This window comes from Cylas formicarius, unplaced genomic scaffold, assembly GCF_029955315.1.
Source record: "Cylas formicarius isolate icCylForm1 unplaced genomic scaffold, icCylForm1.1 PGA_scaffold_3__17_contigs__length_32017465, whole genome shotgun sequence".
NCBI classification, from domain to species: domain Eukaryota; kingdom Metazoa; phylum Arthropoda; class Insecta; order Coleoptera; family Brentidae; genus Cylas; species Cylas formicarius.
Window position 1 is genome coordinate 15,043,841 of NW_026844326.1, and position 17,216 is coordinate 15,061,056.

The 17,216-nt window shown below is 33.0% G+C and overlaps 2 protein-coding genes across 2 annotated transcripts; both read left to right on the forward strand.

The window, feature by feature from the left end:
- Positions 1–999: 999 nt before the first annotated feature.
- Positions 1,000–2,917, forward strand: LOC132699754 (trypsin-6-like). The gene is made up of 6 exons (XM_060666635.1): positions 1,000–1,140; positions 1,195–1,250; positions 1,649–1,743; positions 2,123–2,297; positions 2,349–2,615; positions 2,762–2,917. The coding sequence occupies exons 1-6, from the start codon at positions 1,086–1,088 to the stop codon at positions 2,903–2,905; spliced, it is 792 nt and encodes a 263-aa protein (XP_060522618.1). The 5' UTR covers positions 1,000–1,085; the 3' UTR covers positions 2,906–2,917.
- Positions 2,918–4,041: 1,124 nt separating this feature from the next.
- LOC132699762 (trypsin-7-like) lies at positions 4,042–10,251 on the forward strand. Its single transcript, XM_060666644.1, has 6 exons — positions 4,042–4,184; positions 4,258–4,313; positions 8,225–8,319; positions 8,488–8,656; positions 8,714–8,980; positions 10,088–10,251. Exons 1-6 carry the CDS (start codon positions 4,130–4,132, stop codon positions 10,229–10,231), a joined length of 786 nt encoding a protein of 261 aa, XP_060522627.1. The 5' UTR covers positions 4,042–4,129; the 3' UTR covers positions 10,232–10,251.
- Positions 10,252–17,216: the final 6,965 nt, after the last annotated feature.

The window sequence follows — 17,216 nt, forward strand, 5'->3', positions numbered from 1 at the left end:
GTTGACGAATGAAAACATTGAAAAAAAAAACAAAATTTTGAAATATAAAAAAAATCATATCAAAAAATCTAGACGTGATAGAAAAAATCGGCCAACGGGGATAGATTGAAAACGTTTGAATCGTTATATTTATCACAAAATTTTTTAAAGGAGGATTTCATTGCCAACCAGTGTAATTTACCTAACGAGATATAATGCGGTTAAATTGTTAAGAAGATCTCATGGGTGGACAGGGTATCAAAGGAGTCAGTGCTGGAAAGAACGATCAAGGAAAAGGAAGTGATAAGCACTATAAAGAGAAGAAAACTTGAGTACCTAGGCCAAATAATGGGAAACCACAGCATATACTACGTTCTCAAAGAAATACTCCAAGGAAAAGTTTAAGGTAAGAGAGGACCTGGAAGACGAAGAATATCATGGTTGAAGAATTTAAGAACATGGTTTTCCAAAACAACCACTGAATTGTTCAGAGCAGCCGTGAACAAGGTCATCATAGCCAGAATGATCGCTAATATTCGAAACAAATAGGCACCTGAAGAAGAAGAAACCGTCAATTAGCAAATCTGAAAATTTTAGTTCATATACTGTAGAAAAAAATGGGGAGTAACAACATCCTACGCATTTTTTTGTTTTCGTTAGTTCATATTAAGATCGATTCCAGCCAGTTGTTACTGCCATTTTAAGGGGGGCATAAAGTAGCTCAATGGCAAAATAATTTATTGAAGTCATATATTTATTAATTTATTTTCCTTAAAAAAAGCTACTCTACCTAAATTTTAATCTTCGATCTTCAAGGTCGCAGACGTGTTTTTAATAAGTGTGTGACAATTATCTAACGATGGAACTATTTTATCAACAGGATGGAGGCCCTTCAAATCCAATTGATAAAGTCACATACTTAGTAAGAAAATAAGTGTAATTTCTGGCATCGTTTTTTTCAACTCGTACAAAATATGAATATTTACTTATCATTGATGATTAAATTTAACTTCAACGTTTAATTCTGACAACAACTTTTTCGTTGCGTTTTCAACTAACGCTTTTGAAACTTAACGATAAGTTTGCTAGTTCATTAAGTATTAAGCATGTTTATTGCAGCTTCAATTTTGGTGTGTGTGTTGGCTGAAGCTTCTTCTTATCGTAAGTTTAAAAGTAGCAATTTTTAACTGGACATAACCTGCAAAACGTTTTCAGCGACACCGAGAGTTGTTGGAGGGCAAAATGCAACTGATGGCGAATTTCCCTTCGCGGCAAGTATTGTTTCGATTACACTGCTTTCAAAATTAACTGAAAATTTTGATTTCCCTTATTATGTTGACACTTAATAAGGGTTCTGGTTTCGCGCCGTTTAAATGAGACACCGAATCAAAAAACAAAATGAATTGAAGATATTATTAGGTTAGGAAACATTGGTTGTTCTATTTAAATCTGCATTCGCCAAGGTAGTCTCATGTTAGCAAATTACAAATATTTTATTCGTGTGTTAATAATTAAAATTATGAAATCCAGACTAACGCGTTTCTCACTTATATTTCTAAATGGTCTGGGACTATTTTAGGACAAATTCAAAAACAGTAACAATAATAAAATTATTATTTTTCCGCTTTCGCACTTCATTGTCTTATAAATGTCTATAAACTCACTTCAGGTGCAACTGTGGGAATATAACAGTTCATACTTCTATTGCTCTGGATCAATCATTGGAAAACGTTGGATATTAACTGCAGGTCATTGCGTGGACGAGTACGTAAACATTTAAATTGCTGACGCTACAATAGGCAGTTTTTGGGCCACTTTATGAGACTACAATAATACTGCAATGATACTTAGTTTAATAATAATACTTACAATAGAATAATACTTAGTTTTCATTCTTAATTTGATAAGCTTTTCGAGGAGGAAACCCTTATGACATAAATACCTTTAAATCAATAAAAATGATAAAATGTGGGCTTAAATGGACCGTACAGAAAGAAGCATGTAATATGGCAAATAAATCAGCTAAGAACATTTTTTTTTCTGGTTCAAAAACAACTTTGACTTTGTCAAATCTTCCCTTTTATCTGGTCCAAAAGCGCCTTAATAATTTGCCGAGTAAGTGGCTTAACTTCGACCATTTCAGAGATGCGAATGCAGTTCGATACGGAACAATAAAATTTGGCAAAAAAGAGTTCGATCCCAACTACGATGCAAAAATAATAAAGCAGTACCGTCATCCAGAGTTTGAAGACTGGTTAGAGGTCTTGTCCCCTACTTCTATTAAATGGCATTTTGCGAACGACATTGGTCTCTTCGAAGTAAGCATATTTGATTTGAATGCTGAGGAATCGCGTATATTCAAATTCTAGCTAGAAGAAGATTTACCATACGGACCCAACGTCCAACCTATTGCTCTCCCCGAACAAGATGCTGTCGTTCCCTTCAACGCTACCGCAACATTAATTGGTTGGGGCTACGTTAATGCAAATCACGATTTTCCGGAAGTGCTACAAAAAATTGATCAAACAATTTTCGACAATACGTATTGCGATTCACGTTTCACAGATAACGACCCCTACAATGGCACTCAGATGTTGTGCGCAGGAGATATACAGGATCGTACAGGAGAGTGCAATGTAAGGAAATGTAAAAAAAAATCGAGTGAAACACAATATCGCGATCAAGTGTCAGTCCTGATGTCCACGATAGAGTGTCTCAATTAACTTATTTTCAATCCTTAGACAAATTACTACAACACAGGGAGATTTCGTTATTTTTTCAGGGCGATAGCGGTGGATCAATCGTAGTTGACAATGTACAAATCGGCATATCTTCATGGTCTAACAAACCCTGCATATCAGGTCCCGGAGTCTTTACGAGGATCTCTGTTTACCGAGATTGGATAAGAAATGTATCTGGAATTTAAAAAAAAAATAATAAAGGTGTTTTTATGAAACTGCTATGTTAATTTGCTACCTCATCATCATCAAATACCACATAAACTTCATGAAATGATTTAGGCCAGTTTAAAGCTGCTATCCTAGAATTACATGAGTGATTGTTTGATTAAATAGCAAAGCAAGGCGTACTGCGCGGTTCGATTATTTCTCCATTATTGTTCTCCATTTGCACCTCTGACCTGTGACATTTTAAAGACTTCCAAAAGTCATTCAAAAAAGACGTGCATTTAATTTTACAAAATGATAATTTTCAGAAAATCTTGACCTAATGATGGATATTGATTTGAGATTAATCATATGAAAAGCTTGCGTAGTTTTAAAATTGCTCTATCTGTATAGGAACCTCCGTAATACAAAACAAAAGTTATTCTTTCAGATTATTTGGTTCATAGCAATTTCAACTATTGTATTACATTTGCATTGCTATATACTGACCACGTATTGCTCAGATATATTATTTAAATAAACATAAAAAATAAAAAATTTAGGTAGTCAATTGATTAAACAGATCTAAAATCTCCAGTCACCTTCCTTTTGCAGATCTCATTACATGTTTAAAATTGTATTGTTTATAGTTACAGACTTGCAGTATATGTCCATTTTGAACGACGCAACAGATCTAATTCCTAAAACTAATCGAAACTAATCAACCAATTGCAATGAAAGGCAACTTGAAATGGCACGAATAATTTTGAAGCAATCGAGTTGTAGCAAGGCGAATTCGTTGGCAACGTGGTTATAGCAGTTGATTGCTAAGTATTCCAAAACAACAATACTGCATAATGAATTAGAAATCAATAGAGCAAATTTGAAAACCTCGATAAGGATGTATACACAGAACAGTGCCCCCTGAAACACTATCGCTAATGAAGTTTGAAAACGCGCCGCGCGTGGGAACAATCAGGTGCTAACTGTATACCTAACCATGTCTGCCTAGAAAAACAAGGAAAAAATTTGTTCCTCGTTTTCCCGATATGAGAGTAGGAAGTGACGTTTGTTGGTGTTATTGAAAACATAAAATTGGAGTAGTATCTTTTGATTTTGATGGTCAATTTCCTAGACGTATTACCAAAATCGCGTCAACAACAGATTGTCCCTTAAGTTTAAATCAAGCAATCTGAATTTATTGATAAGATTATTTAAACGACCGGCAAACCATTCGAACAGTCAGTTGCAGGTATCGTTTAATCATGGCCCTTTCAGCAGTCGTTATTTTTTTTGTGCTTGCTAGTGCATATGCGATTCGTAAGTTTTCTCTTAATAGTTCAAATTAACTTTACACATAACTGCTAACAAAAATATTTCTAAATATTTGCAGCAGCCCCAAGGGTTGTGGGCGGTGTGAATGCCACCGAGGGGGAATTTCCGTTTATGGTAAGCATCGCATTTATTTATTAAAACAGTTTCATTATTGGTGTCTGTTTCATAAGTCCAACTTTTCCATTATATAGGTAGTCACGTGCCACTTTCAAATAACCCTGAACTATAATTTGAAAGTGAGACTGTGGAAAGAGATTGCTTTACCTTGGCAAGGATAAACAAAACGGTATTGAAAAAATGTTAATACGCTCTTTGGGTCGCGTATAAATTTCGTACCATTCCTGAATTATTGTATTATGACTGGAAAATCAACATCGAGTGCCATTCACTCATTTCTTACTCATGTGATTTTCTATGATCTTCACAAGGCGTTCAACTGCAATGGTCATGTCATGCGAGAACGAATGATAAGGTGCGGAGTTTGTACAGTGACATGTTGTACATTCTCATCTTTTCTCACAGATAGAAGGGAATTGGTGCAGATGAGTGATTCAGATGGTAGATCAGTTCAATCAAAAGATCTGAATGCCAGCGTAGTTCCACAGAGATTAATGGGACGTTCTTTTTATTATATTTTTAAATCCTCTGTTGAGTGAAACTATTCACAACGTTCTCACAGCATATGCTGAGAATTCAGCCGTTTTAAAATCTTTAAACGTCTGTTCAAACGACAAAGCTACAAACGCAGCTATAAAAGAATTTAGTAATTGACTTAACAGATATGTCCTTCTTTAATCTAAATAAAACTCATTTCATAGTTTTTCATACTGCACAAACACAAATAACTCTATATATTTGACTGTGAAAACGCAAAACTTGTTAGACAAAATTATGTTAAATTCAGAAGCAAAGTAACTATTGACGATACTCTTTTTGTCTTGATGTTGTCTCCCAAACTTTCTAAACTAAAGTCTTTTCTAGAGATAAATCATCAAACTTCTAATTTTAGCTATGCCCTCAATTGCAATTTTTAGGAAATGCGTATTTATGTGTTTAATAATAATTCCTCTTTTAAAAAATAAGTCGTATCAAAGTTATAAATAATATAAGTGAATAAAACTATAATTTGAATTGCAAAAAAATATACTCAATACGTACATCAAAACCTTTTTTATTGAATTTAGGACCACAGCTGTTTATTAAGCTACCATAACAAGTTCAAAATAATAAAACAGGGAAACATTTTTAGTTGAAAAATGTTTTTATAATATTAATACTTTTTAGATTATAATTGTAAATTTGGGTGTTATAAATCAATATTTAATATAACTGAAATCTTTTTTGAGTCCACATATATGAAATATTAAAGATTTATTTAGTTAGTTAGTTACGATATTAGATATGCTGAGATATAGAGGAATAATAAGATAGTAAGAATAAGATGTTGGTGCCTCAATTTAATTAAGCAACGGTATCATATTTTGTTTAATGTACATTACTCTTATTAAGGTATTATTTGAAAAAAACTCGAAAATAATTTATAATAATCCAACGATAATAATATTCGGAATTATTATTTCTTTGAAGTTTCGCCCTTATGATTATTACTAAACGCTTATTATTCATAGATATTCATATACTCTTTTAGATTTAATAATAACAAGTGAAGACCCCTATGTAACAGCCTCCGACACATTGCCTGTACCGGTATTATCAGATTGTGATTGTGAATTTGTCGTCCCTAAGCTTCAACGAAAGCCCATTATGACACAGTATCGTGGATATAGAGCTTTGGATGCTCGTCAGTTTTGGGCAGATCTCCAGTCCACACTGTGGGGCAACATTTTTCATTTAGAAAATATAAATGATAAAGTAATCTTTTCTAATAATAATAATGTCTCGCTATTAGATTTATATGCTCCATTGAGGAGGGGCCGATTTACGAGACGCTACAAGAAAACTAGAATCCCTCAGCATTGGGACTTTTATAAAAGTTTTAGAAATTTTACAACTTTAACGATACGCAGAGAAAAAAAAGTTTCTTTTCAATCTCAATTTCAAAATAACGCAAATATTTGGAATAATTTAAGAAAGTTTGAAGTCTGTAACTTTAAGCCAAAGATCGAACTTCCTAGAATTCTCAGCAACCCGAACGAGCTCAATAACTTTTTTGTAATTAGTGTGGATGTTCAATCACCCACTAGTGATGAATTTCTGAATTTCTATAATCAAAACATTTCTGAAACTGTAACATCTATTTTAACGTTTAAGGAAATTAATGAAACTCAGATACTCAGTATTATTACAGCAATGAAGTCCAGATCGGAGGATGCTGACGGTATTGGAATAATGGCTTTACAGCTTTGATGTCCATTCATTCTAGCTTTCCTCACTCATGTTAATAATTTTTGTATAGTAAACTCAGTCTTTACGGAATGCTGGAAAAGAGGTCTAGTATCGCCATTGCCTAAAATTTCCAACCCCAAAAGTTACAAAGATTTTCACCCAATTAGTGTTTTACCGTGCTTGTCGAAGATACTAGAGAAATGCATAAAGATCCAGTTTTTCAACAACATTCTTCCTGAAATTCAGGCTTCAGAAAAACTGATAGTTGCGCTACAGTACTAATTAATGTAACAGACGATATATTTAGAGCAGCATTCGAGGGTAATCTCACGGCGTTGGCTTTATTGGATTTCTCGAAAGTATTCTATATGATAGATCATAAATTGCTTCTGGCAATTCTGCATTATGTCGGTCCTAGTAACACATCGATATTTTTTTTTCTAACTTTTTATCAAGTAGATCCCAGCGTATCAGAATCGGATCTGTATTATCAAAACCACTCCTTCGAGGTGTTCCGCAATAATCAATTCTTTCCCCATTGCTTTATGCTGTACTATACATCGGATCTTCCAAAGGCACTAAAAAGTGTTTAGCGCAATTTTAAGCCGACGACACGCAGGTGTATCTGTCGTTTAGTAGGGGGAGCGTCGGGGAGAGCTGTGGAATATTGAGTACGTAGCTGAATGCACTGAAAGAATTGTCTTTAAAGCACTCCCTCCTTCTTAATCCCCAAAAATGTTGTTGATTATTATTAGGACGTAAATTAGATATTGCCAGTGCAAAGGACAATATAAGGGTTAAAATCGGGGATACTGTGTTGCCCATAAAGGAGACTGTGCTTAATCTCAGCTTAGTATTTGATGGTTCTCTTAGATTTACCGCTCATATAATAAGAAAAAAACATGTATATAGTAATCGTCACTTTATATCAAAAAAAGGTAAAGACTTTACTTTGCGACTCCCTCGTACTATCCGTATTCAATTACTGTGATGTCGTTTACACAAATTGTTTAAACAGTTCTGATAAAAGAAAAACTCAGTTAATTCAAAATTCATATCTTAGACTTATTTATGGAATAAGGAACTACCAGCCAAATTCACAAAACAAAACACAAAGAGGAGGAGAGAATTACACTCTGCTTGCTATTTTCATAAAATTACAAACTTCAAATGCCCTACGTACTTATATAGACGTATTGTATTCAGAACACATGTGCATAATTGAAATAGCAGGTTTAGGGTAAAGATCACTCCACCATCGAATAGGACGGCAATGTTTGGGCATAGTGTAACCGTTAACATTGCCCGACTTTTTAACTCACTTCCAGACGCATTCCAGGCATTGTCTGTCTCCAATTTTAAAAGAAAATATAAAAATTATATTTGGCAACGCATACATGCTACTTCGTTTTCTGCAACATATAGAGCTTTTTATTTATTTATATAAGTTTTTCTAAATTTCTTGCTTATATCACTTTCAGTTTTTTTTCTTTTTTTTTATGTATTATAGGTACACTTCGTGGCCTAGGTTAAGTTTATAAATTAATTTATTTCCTACTTTGTTAAGGGCAGGGAGTTACTCCTGTGACTTTGTTTACTTACTTCTCGCTATTCATTTGTAAAATTTATGTTCGAAAATAAATATATTATTATTATTATTATTATTATTATATTCCTAGGTGCAACTCAGAGAATATAACAGTACGGTGTTCGATTGTTGTGGAACCATCATTGGGAAACGCTGGATCTTAACTGCAGGCCACTGCGTGGATGAGTAGGTGTCACCCAAGAAATTATTTTCGAAAAGCTTTAGCCCACTGCCCGTTTATCTCAACAAATTAACTTTTAAATCCTGGAAGTAATTTACGGTTTTTTGGTACATTTGCACTGAAAACTCCTATTTTTGAAATATCTGAATATCACTTTGCCGTACGTATTTCAGTGAATTAACGGTTCGTTACGGCACAATCCACTTTGGCCAAGAAAGTTTCGATCCCGAGTACGACATAAAAGTTAAAAACGTGTATCCCCATCCAGAATTCGAGAATTATGATGAAGTTACGTGGACGTCGATAATATGGCATTTCTCGAACGATATCGCACTCTTTGAGGTAACCATTAACGAATCCCTTTCGCGCTAGGTAATTATCTAGTTATCTTTCCTATAGCTCGAAAAAGATTTGCCCTACGGTCCCAATGTTCAACCAGTTGCCCTTCCAGAGCAAGACGCACCGGTGCCTGTTAATGCCACCGGAACACTAATCGGCTGGGGATATGTTGACAGTCGCTTCGATCTTCCCGATACTCTTCAAAAGGTCGACCAAACCATCTTCGACAACACGTACTGTGAAAGCCGCTTCAAAAAAGACGATCCTTTCAACGGCACCCAAATGTTATGCGGAGGTGACCTTGAAGATAAAACAGGACAGTGCAATGTAAGCATTAATTTAGTTTCCATTTGAATTGAATGATCAGTATTTTATTGAGTCTTTATAAAAAAGTCTCAGGAATCAACAACATTTGTGAATGCTTTTCAATCTACTGTTGGTCTTACATAGTGGTGCTAACCAATAACTGTTATATTTAAGTCTCTAGCTCATGCTCGAAAGGAAAGGAAAATAAATATTACTATTTACACCACTGCAGGATACTTCCTGCTTCGGTTGTTGTCGTTTAGCCAATCATCCTGTTGGCTTCTTCAGAATTGCAGGAAGCATGCAAGTTCAATTATTTATTACAGTAGCGTCTGGAAGTTTCATTAAACAATTAAAAGACGTTTGTATATAAACTATTTATTACGCGTCTTAGTCATTGTACCATTAGGTACCATTCTTTTGTACGCATAGAATAATATAACAGCTGTTGAGATTTCAAGTTTCGTAGTACAAAATCACGCGTTTATATTTTGCACCATAACTGTAGCCAAATCTTGAAGAGTGAAGATTAAGGGTTTGCTATTTGGTAATTACAGAATGAAACATGCACTTTCTTCAAAACTTCGAGATTATAAAGCTTGCCTAGCCGTTTTTCCAATATTCGCGTTTAAGTTTTAGGTTTAGGTGAAATTATTAAAACTTAGACAAAATTTGTATAGCTATTATATAAATATGAATTAATTTGCATGACATTTATATGACTTTTTATTCTATGAATGACTTCTAAAGAATGGCCTATAAAAAAATTCAAATTATTTCTTTATAAATTATATATAACTTTTGTATTTTTAGAATCATAAAGAACAATTCTTTTGGAATATATTAAAATAACCTGGAGTCATACGGAGTATACAGTAGGTCGGATCAAAAAATAAAATATTATCTTATTAAAAATATGTCTGGAGATTTCTTTTACCACTATCAATATCCTTAAGTATATTAGTAGCCAGTAGCAAATATTAAATATCATCTGCTTATATCGCTAACTTGGTAACGACTAAGTGATTGTGACTTAGTATCAGTTTCCTTTTCAGTTTTTGATCTGAAGTGCAATTGAAACTCCAGTTTAAATACCTGATGACAATTGATTACCTATTTGTTTTTTAGGGTGACAGTGGCGGACCACTCATAGTTGATGATGTGCAAATTGGCATAGTTTCATGGTCAGACAAGCCATGTATCACGGGTCCGGGTGCGTTTACGAGAATTTCGATTTATCGTGATTGGATTAGAAATGTAACGGGCATTTGAAGAATAAAATAGATATATGTCATAAGAAAGCCGTTGTTTTACTCAACCGATGCATTAAATCAATGTCTCTCGTCGAAGAATGCGAGCGTAATGATCTAATATGATTTAAATAGATCTGTCTTTCCGATGTGGAAATCAAGCGAGGAGTTAGACAAGGGTGTGTTCTTTCACCACTCGTCTTCAACGTCTACTCAGAGGAAATCTTCAGCAAAGCCCTCGAAAATGATACCGCTGGGATAAGAAATAACGGCATTCCACTGAACAACCTGCGTTACGCTTATGATACAGTACTTCTCGCCGAAAACATGCAAGACCTGCAGAATGTGTTAAATAATGTCGTCAAGACTAGTCGAGAATATGGTCTGGCACTCAATGTTAAGAAGACCAAGTACATGATTGTCACCAAAACGAAAGTGCTCCATGAACATCTGAATGTTGAAAACCAAAAGCTGGACAGAGTCGAGAGATATGATTACCTGGGTACGAGTGTCGACTGCAATGTGGATTATTCTTCGGAAATAAAGATCCGCATTGAGAAAGCCCGTGCAGCCTTTGTGAAGATAAAGAAGCTGCTCTGTAGTCGCGATTTGAGCCTAGATCTGAGAACTCGAATGCTCAAGTGTTATGTATTCCCGGTCCGTTTGTATGGTGTGGAAGCTTGGACCCGCAACCTGTTTTGTGAGCGGAAACTTGAAGCCTTCGAGATGTGGGCATACCGTAGCATGCTGAGAATACCATGGACGGAACATGTGACCAACGTGGAGGTTCTGAGAAGAATGAAGAAAGGGGTAGAGATCCTACAGGAAGTGAAAGAAAGGAAATTGCAATATCTCGGCCACATCATGAGAGGACCAAAGTATGAAATTTTACAACTCATAATCCAAAATCAAAATAGCAATGATGAGAGCCAACCTCCGAAGTGGAGACGGTACATGAAGAAGAAGAAGAGTCTTTCCGATAAGAGGTCCCAGCATCTAAACAGGGATAATACACAATATTGTAGGACAATACATCTTTAGCGCTACATGATCCAAAAACTTTATATTCTCATCAATATATAGACCCAGATTTTTAACAGACTACAACATGAATAGGTTCATTTCAGTTTTCATATAAACTTTGCATTTAATTAGTGTATTGCCCTGAGTTGCTTTGCCAGCTGAACTTCCATATTCCACCTGTATTTTACCTAGTAACTCCAGAACCATTTTTTTTTATTAAAGGTGTTCTCTATCAGTTGTTGAAATTATTTAATGACTTCTGTGATGATATTGACGTTTTGTATCTTAGTCGCTCACAGTTAAACACATTAATTATACGTAAATTTCAAATATTATAATTGCTAATTACTTTGCTGGAGTGTATATAGTTGACTACTTATTATAGTTATAGTTATAGTTCTCAAGATGAAATTGTCTTCTAAATTTATTTTAATCTGTTAGACAATAAAGGTTATTATTATTATTATTATTATTATTATTATTATCATTATTATTAAATGACCTCTATTGCTGGCATACATATAGATTTGCCATCTCTAATGTGATTCTTTTCAACCCCATGGCACCAAATTTTATTTCTAATACGCTTTCGGTAATATAAGAAATTTCATTTGACTTTGTTATAAGAGCTTCAGCAATATTTTGCGTTACAAAATCGACCTTATCATTGTGCTAGGGAACATAGTGCAAGTAAATATAGAACTCCTCAATGTTTTAGGTCCCTATAAGTAAGTGCTACGTTTAGAACATTGAAAATATTTTCACACACATACAAGATGATGATCAGATATGTGGCCTACATTCAAGGGGGGATAGGGGATGGGTAGATTAAAGTTTCAGAATATTCATTTAATATTTGCTCTAAACCATGAGCACTGACTGACTGATGTAATTGTTTAAGTTCAAAAAAATTACGTTCATATCTTAAAGAATGAGAATATTGTTGAACGACGGGGCAACAAATAATATTATTTTACCAATATCGATGTGCGACTAAAAGACGTTTTTAACCATATATATATATATATATATATATATATATATATATATATATATATATATATATATATATATATATATATATATATATACATATTGTCACTTTCACACTTGCACATTATTTTACCAATATCGATGTGCGACTAAAAGACGTTTTTAACCATATATATATATATATATATATATATATATATATATATATATATATATATATATATATATATATATATATATATATATATATATATATACATATTGTCACTTTCACACTTGCACATTGTAAATGGCTCCTGATAAAAACACCAACACCTCCCCCAAGGCCTTGCCTAAAAAGAATCTAAAAGCCCACCACTATTCAAAGCAGAAAGTTATTAATTACAATTAAACACCGGATATTCCGAACTCCTCGCTATGTGTACTTTCTAAATGTCTTATTATAATTTATACAATATATACATGCGGATTAATCCCCACTGTAATCGTTAAACTTATGATTTTTGGTGCACTTGCAACTATATAAAAGTTTTTTTTTAGCCATTTCATTATATAAATTGGCGGTTCTGTCAACTTGACGCCAAACGGAAAAGTATTTACATTTTTTATTGACCGTTGCTGCGTCTCGTAGTATTGAATGACAGATTTTTGTGAATCATTAGTATATTCTAGCTCCGATAGCAGTTTGTCTAAAAGAACCTTTTTACGATGTAAACATTCTATTTCTTTAGGCGGAATTTCTGAGTTTGAACACCCGCTATTGTCCTTTGTAAATTTCGATTCAGTTTCACAAGAAAAACCAGAAAATATTCACATTTTCATTGATGAAATTTACCCACGAATCTTTCACGCTTACTGTGAGTGGAACAGTTTTTACACAAATCGCACTTGAAACAAGAAAGTTGACGGAGCAACTGCCGCCCACGTCCACATCGTGTGCCATCATATCGTCGAAATTAAATTTGAAAGCCGTACAATAACTGTAATTGAGCCACCCCTTTATATTTAAAGACATCGAAAGGTTGTAAAGTGCTATTTGATAAGTGGTACGATGTTGCCAGGTGCCATGCACCAGTAAATAATCTAAATAAATAAGAACTAAAAGTTCAGATTTTCAAGAAATTATATATTATGACATGACAATTGTTTCGACAACACCGTGTTTTTATCAAATGTAATATTTACAAACTACCTGCTACTATATATACCGAAAAATTGACCATAAAACCACAATTAATGTTGTTGCGAGAATTTAAGTTCCATGGCTTCCAATAAATTTAATTTTCTACTTTTTGTGGCTGTGTGTAATATATCAAAATTGTCGGCAAAAATGTGTTTTTCTGTATTTAAGTGTGTAGCATAATTAGAATCTAGACTATTGTTTTTAAACGCTCTTATATGTTCGTTAATGCGTTTCTTGAAGAATCTACCTGTTTGTCCAATATAAATTTTAGTACAAGATCCACATTTCAACCTGTAGACACCTGATTTTTGGGATTTTGGACATTTCCATTTATTGTTTTTTAAATATTTTCCTATTGTGTTGTTAGTTCTGAAAGCTATTTTTAAACCACACTTTGACAAATGTTTTGAAACTTTTTCGCTAGGTTCTCCTATGTATGTAATTGTTTTAAATTGTTCGTGTTCTGTATTTGGTTTCGGATAAATAGAGTTTGCTGTTGCCTGTATTTGTTTTTTATTTATAATTTTATCTATAATGGACGGATTGTACCCATTGTTCAGTGCCATTTGTTTAATGATATTAAGTTCTTTGTTGTAATTTTTTTTAGTTAAATTAATAAATTAGTAAATATTTTAAAGGTCCACACAGATGTTAAACCAAAATTTGCAATAAAAAATTCTTTTGAATTAATCAACAAAATTAAAGATATCAAAATCCCTTCTAACGCAACTCTATTGTCTTTTGATGTATAAAACTTATTTCCCAGTATTCCACCTATGGATGTGATACATTTAGTAGATTTTACCATAACTCGGTAACAGGTTAACCCATTGGTGAATCAAGATTTATTAGATTGCTTAATACTATCTTTAGACCAAAATTATTTTGAATTTAATGGACAGATTTATATCTCTAAAGAAGGTTTGATTATGGGAAACCCACTTAGTCCTTTGTTAGCCGAGATTTTTATGGATAATTTGGAAAATATCATACTAGAACATCCTTTAAGTAAAAGTTTTTTATGGTGGTATAGATATGTGGACGATGTCTTTGCTTGCTTTGTTGGAACGGACAGACAAATGAATTCTTTTTTAAATTACATTAAGTCAATACATAATCGTATAAAATTCACTATCGAGATTGAACAGTATAACTCTATTAATTTTTTAGACTTAACTATTACGAAAGTGCAAAACAAATTAGATTTTTTAATATATCGTAAACCTTCACACACGGACACAGTTATACATAACAGCTCAAATCACCCTTATACACACAAAATGGCTGCATTTAACTCTTTTATACACAGACTTCTTAATACGCCACTCTCAACAGAAAATTACAACAAAGAACTTAATATCATTAAACAAATAGCACTGAACAACGGCTACAATTCGTCCATTATAGATAAAATTATAAATAAAAAACAAATACAGACAACAGTAAACTCTATTTATCCGAAACCAAATACAGATCACGAACAATTTAAAACAATTACATACATAGGAGGACCTATCGAAAAAGTTTCAAAACATTTGTCAAAATGTGGTGTAAAAATAGCTTTCAGAACTAACAACACAATAGCAAAATATTTAAAAAACAATAAATCGAAATGTCCAAAATCCCAAAAATCAGGTGTCTACAGGTTGAAATGTGGATCTTGTCCTAACATATATATTGGACAAACAGGTTTATTCTTCAAGAAACGCATTAACGATCATATTAGAGCGTTTAAAAACAATAGTCTAGATTCTAATTATGCTACACACTTAATCACAGAAAAACACATTTTTGACGACAATTTTGATATATTACACACAGCCACAAAAAGTAGAAAATTAAATTTATTAGAAGCCATGGAGATTAACAAAATGAGACATTCAAATGTATTGCTTAACGATCAATTAGATTTAAATACCTCTCCTTTATTGAACTTAAATTCTCGCAACAACATTAATTAAGGTTTTATGGTCATTTTTCGATATATATAGTAGCAGGTAGTTTGTAAATATTACATTTCATAAAGACACGGTGTTGTCAAAACAATTGTGATGTCATAATATATGAAAATCTAAACTTTTAGTTCTTATTTGTTTTGATAAATGGATTTTCATCAAGTAAAAGCCACCTCAGTTCAATTTTAGTAAATAATCTGTCAAAATCTGAAAATTGCTCTAATTTACTTGTCAAATGGATTTTCATTAAGTAAAAGTCACCTCAGTTCAATTTATGAGATCTTGAATTAAATCAACCCTAAATAAATAAAAATGGTATTCTAGGTACAAGGAAATTATTACTTGTGAAAATAATTATCCTGTATTATAAACAATATAATATTTTAAAAGGATAAGTAAATCCAAACAAGTTTTATTTCTATAAAGTGAACACTTGTACAGAGTAAAGCAAAAGAAAAAATGTACTCTAGTGATGTGAAATATATGCGACCGCAGCAGCAACCTGTTCTTGTATCTACGACACTATAAATAATTAATAAAAAAGACACTAGTTTTAGCTAGCAGGACAACTATGATTCTAGAATAAAATCGATTTTGTTTTTGACGTTATTCCTTCAAAAGAAAATGCAATTTAAGTCACAAAGTAAATGCGTAAACATCACTGACACAGGAAAAAATCACACAATTTGTAACAATAAAGAATTTATTTTAAGTGCAATAAGAAGATTCGGGAAATATGGACTTAAAGTTTTGTCAAATCTTTAGCAAATTCTTGTTTTCTGAAGACATTATAATCTCTAATGGCATAGTACAAGACAAAACGGGTTTTTGGGTAAAAAGACTTCGCAAACATCAGCGATGTATTTATGTCATCTCATGCATTCGATCATGTTGTTCATGATTAACTAGCAACCAGTAAAGATTCATTAAGTATACTCAATTGAAATGGATATTCCAAGGGCTCCATATAGGGTCCAGCGTTATTCCTACAATAAGTAAATTATTTGAACATTTGCTTTGAAAAGAGTGCTAACCTAAACTGCTGATAATTCGCTATATCTAAATTCAGCAAAAAGTACGTATGAATAAGTTTTTCTCGCGCAAAATAAAATACGTAGCTGCATAATTGCATACATTTTTAAAAAGTCATTCCGATTCTTTGAGTATCTATTGGTCATTTTCCAATAATGTCGACTTAAGGTTCAAGAAAATTTCAATAGCTTTAAGCATTGTTCCAAAGTTAATTTTCATTTTTTCGATTTTAGTGTCAGAAATAATGTCGATTGTAAGGTTTAATTCGTTATGGAAATTTTGGAAATCGGTTACACTTACATCAGTTAACTGATGAAACAATCAATCTACGTCGCGTCATTAACAAACGTGTATTTTATCAGTTAGGTTTTTGATACGATGCTTTAGTTATGATTAGCAGCGCATGTATTTTTTATTATGTAGATTTTTTAAAATGAAATAAAACTTTTTAAATACAAACTTGACTATCGCTGATGAGAAAAAACTTTTGGTCTTGTCTCTCAAAGTTAGAGGTTTTGAAACCATTTCATATAGTTTTTGAAATATTGTTATCGGAAAAAAACCAAGAATTCTAAATATTGAAGATACTTTCATTCACTCGTTGGGCTGGTGTGTGGTTAGAGGTACATACAATTGAATCGAACTTCGACATTAAAAATATAGCAGATCTACGCGTTATTCGAATTTGTCCCGTTTTACGGTATCGATCAATCGATCAGGTAGCTCGACTTTATAAGTTCAAAGAAATGCTGCGATTGCAATCGAAATTGGAACATTTTAGACGAACTTAAGTGCAGATAATCGGCGAGACTACATTTTTC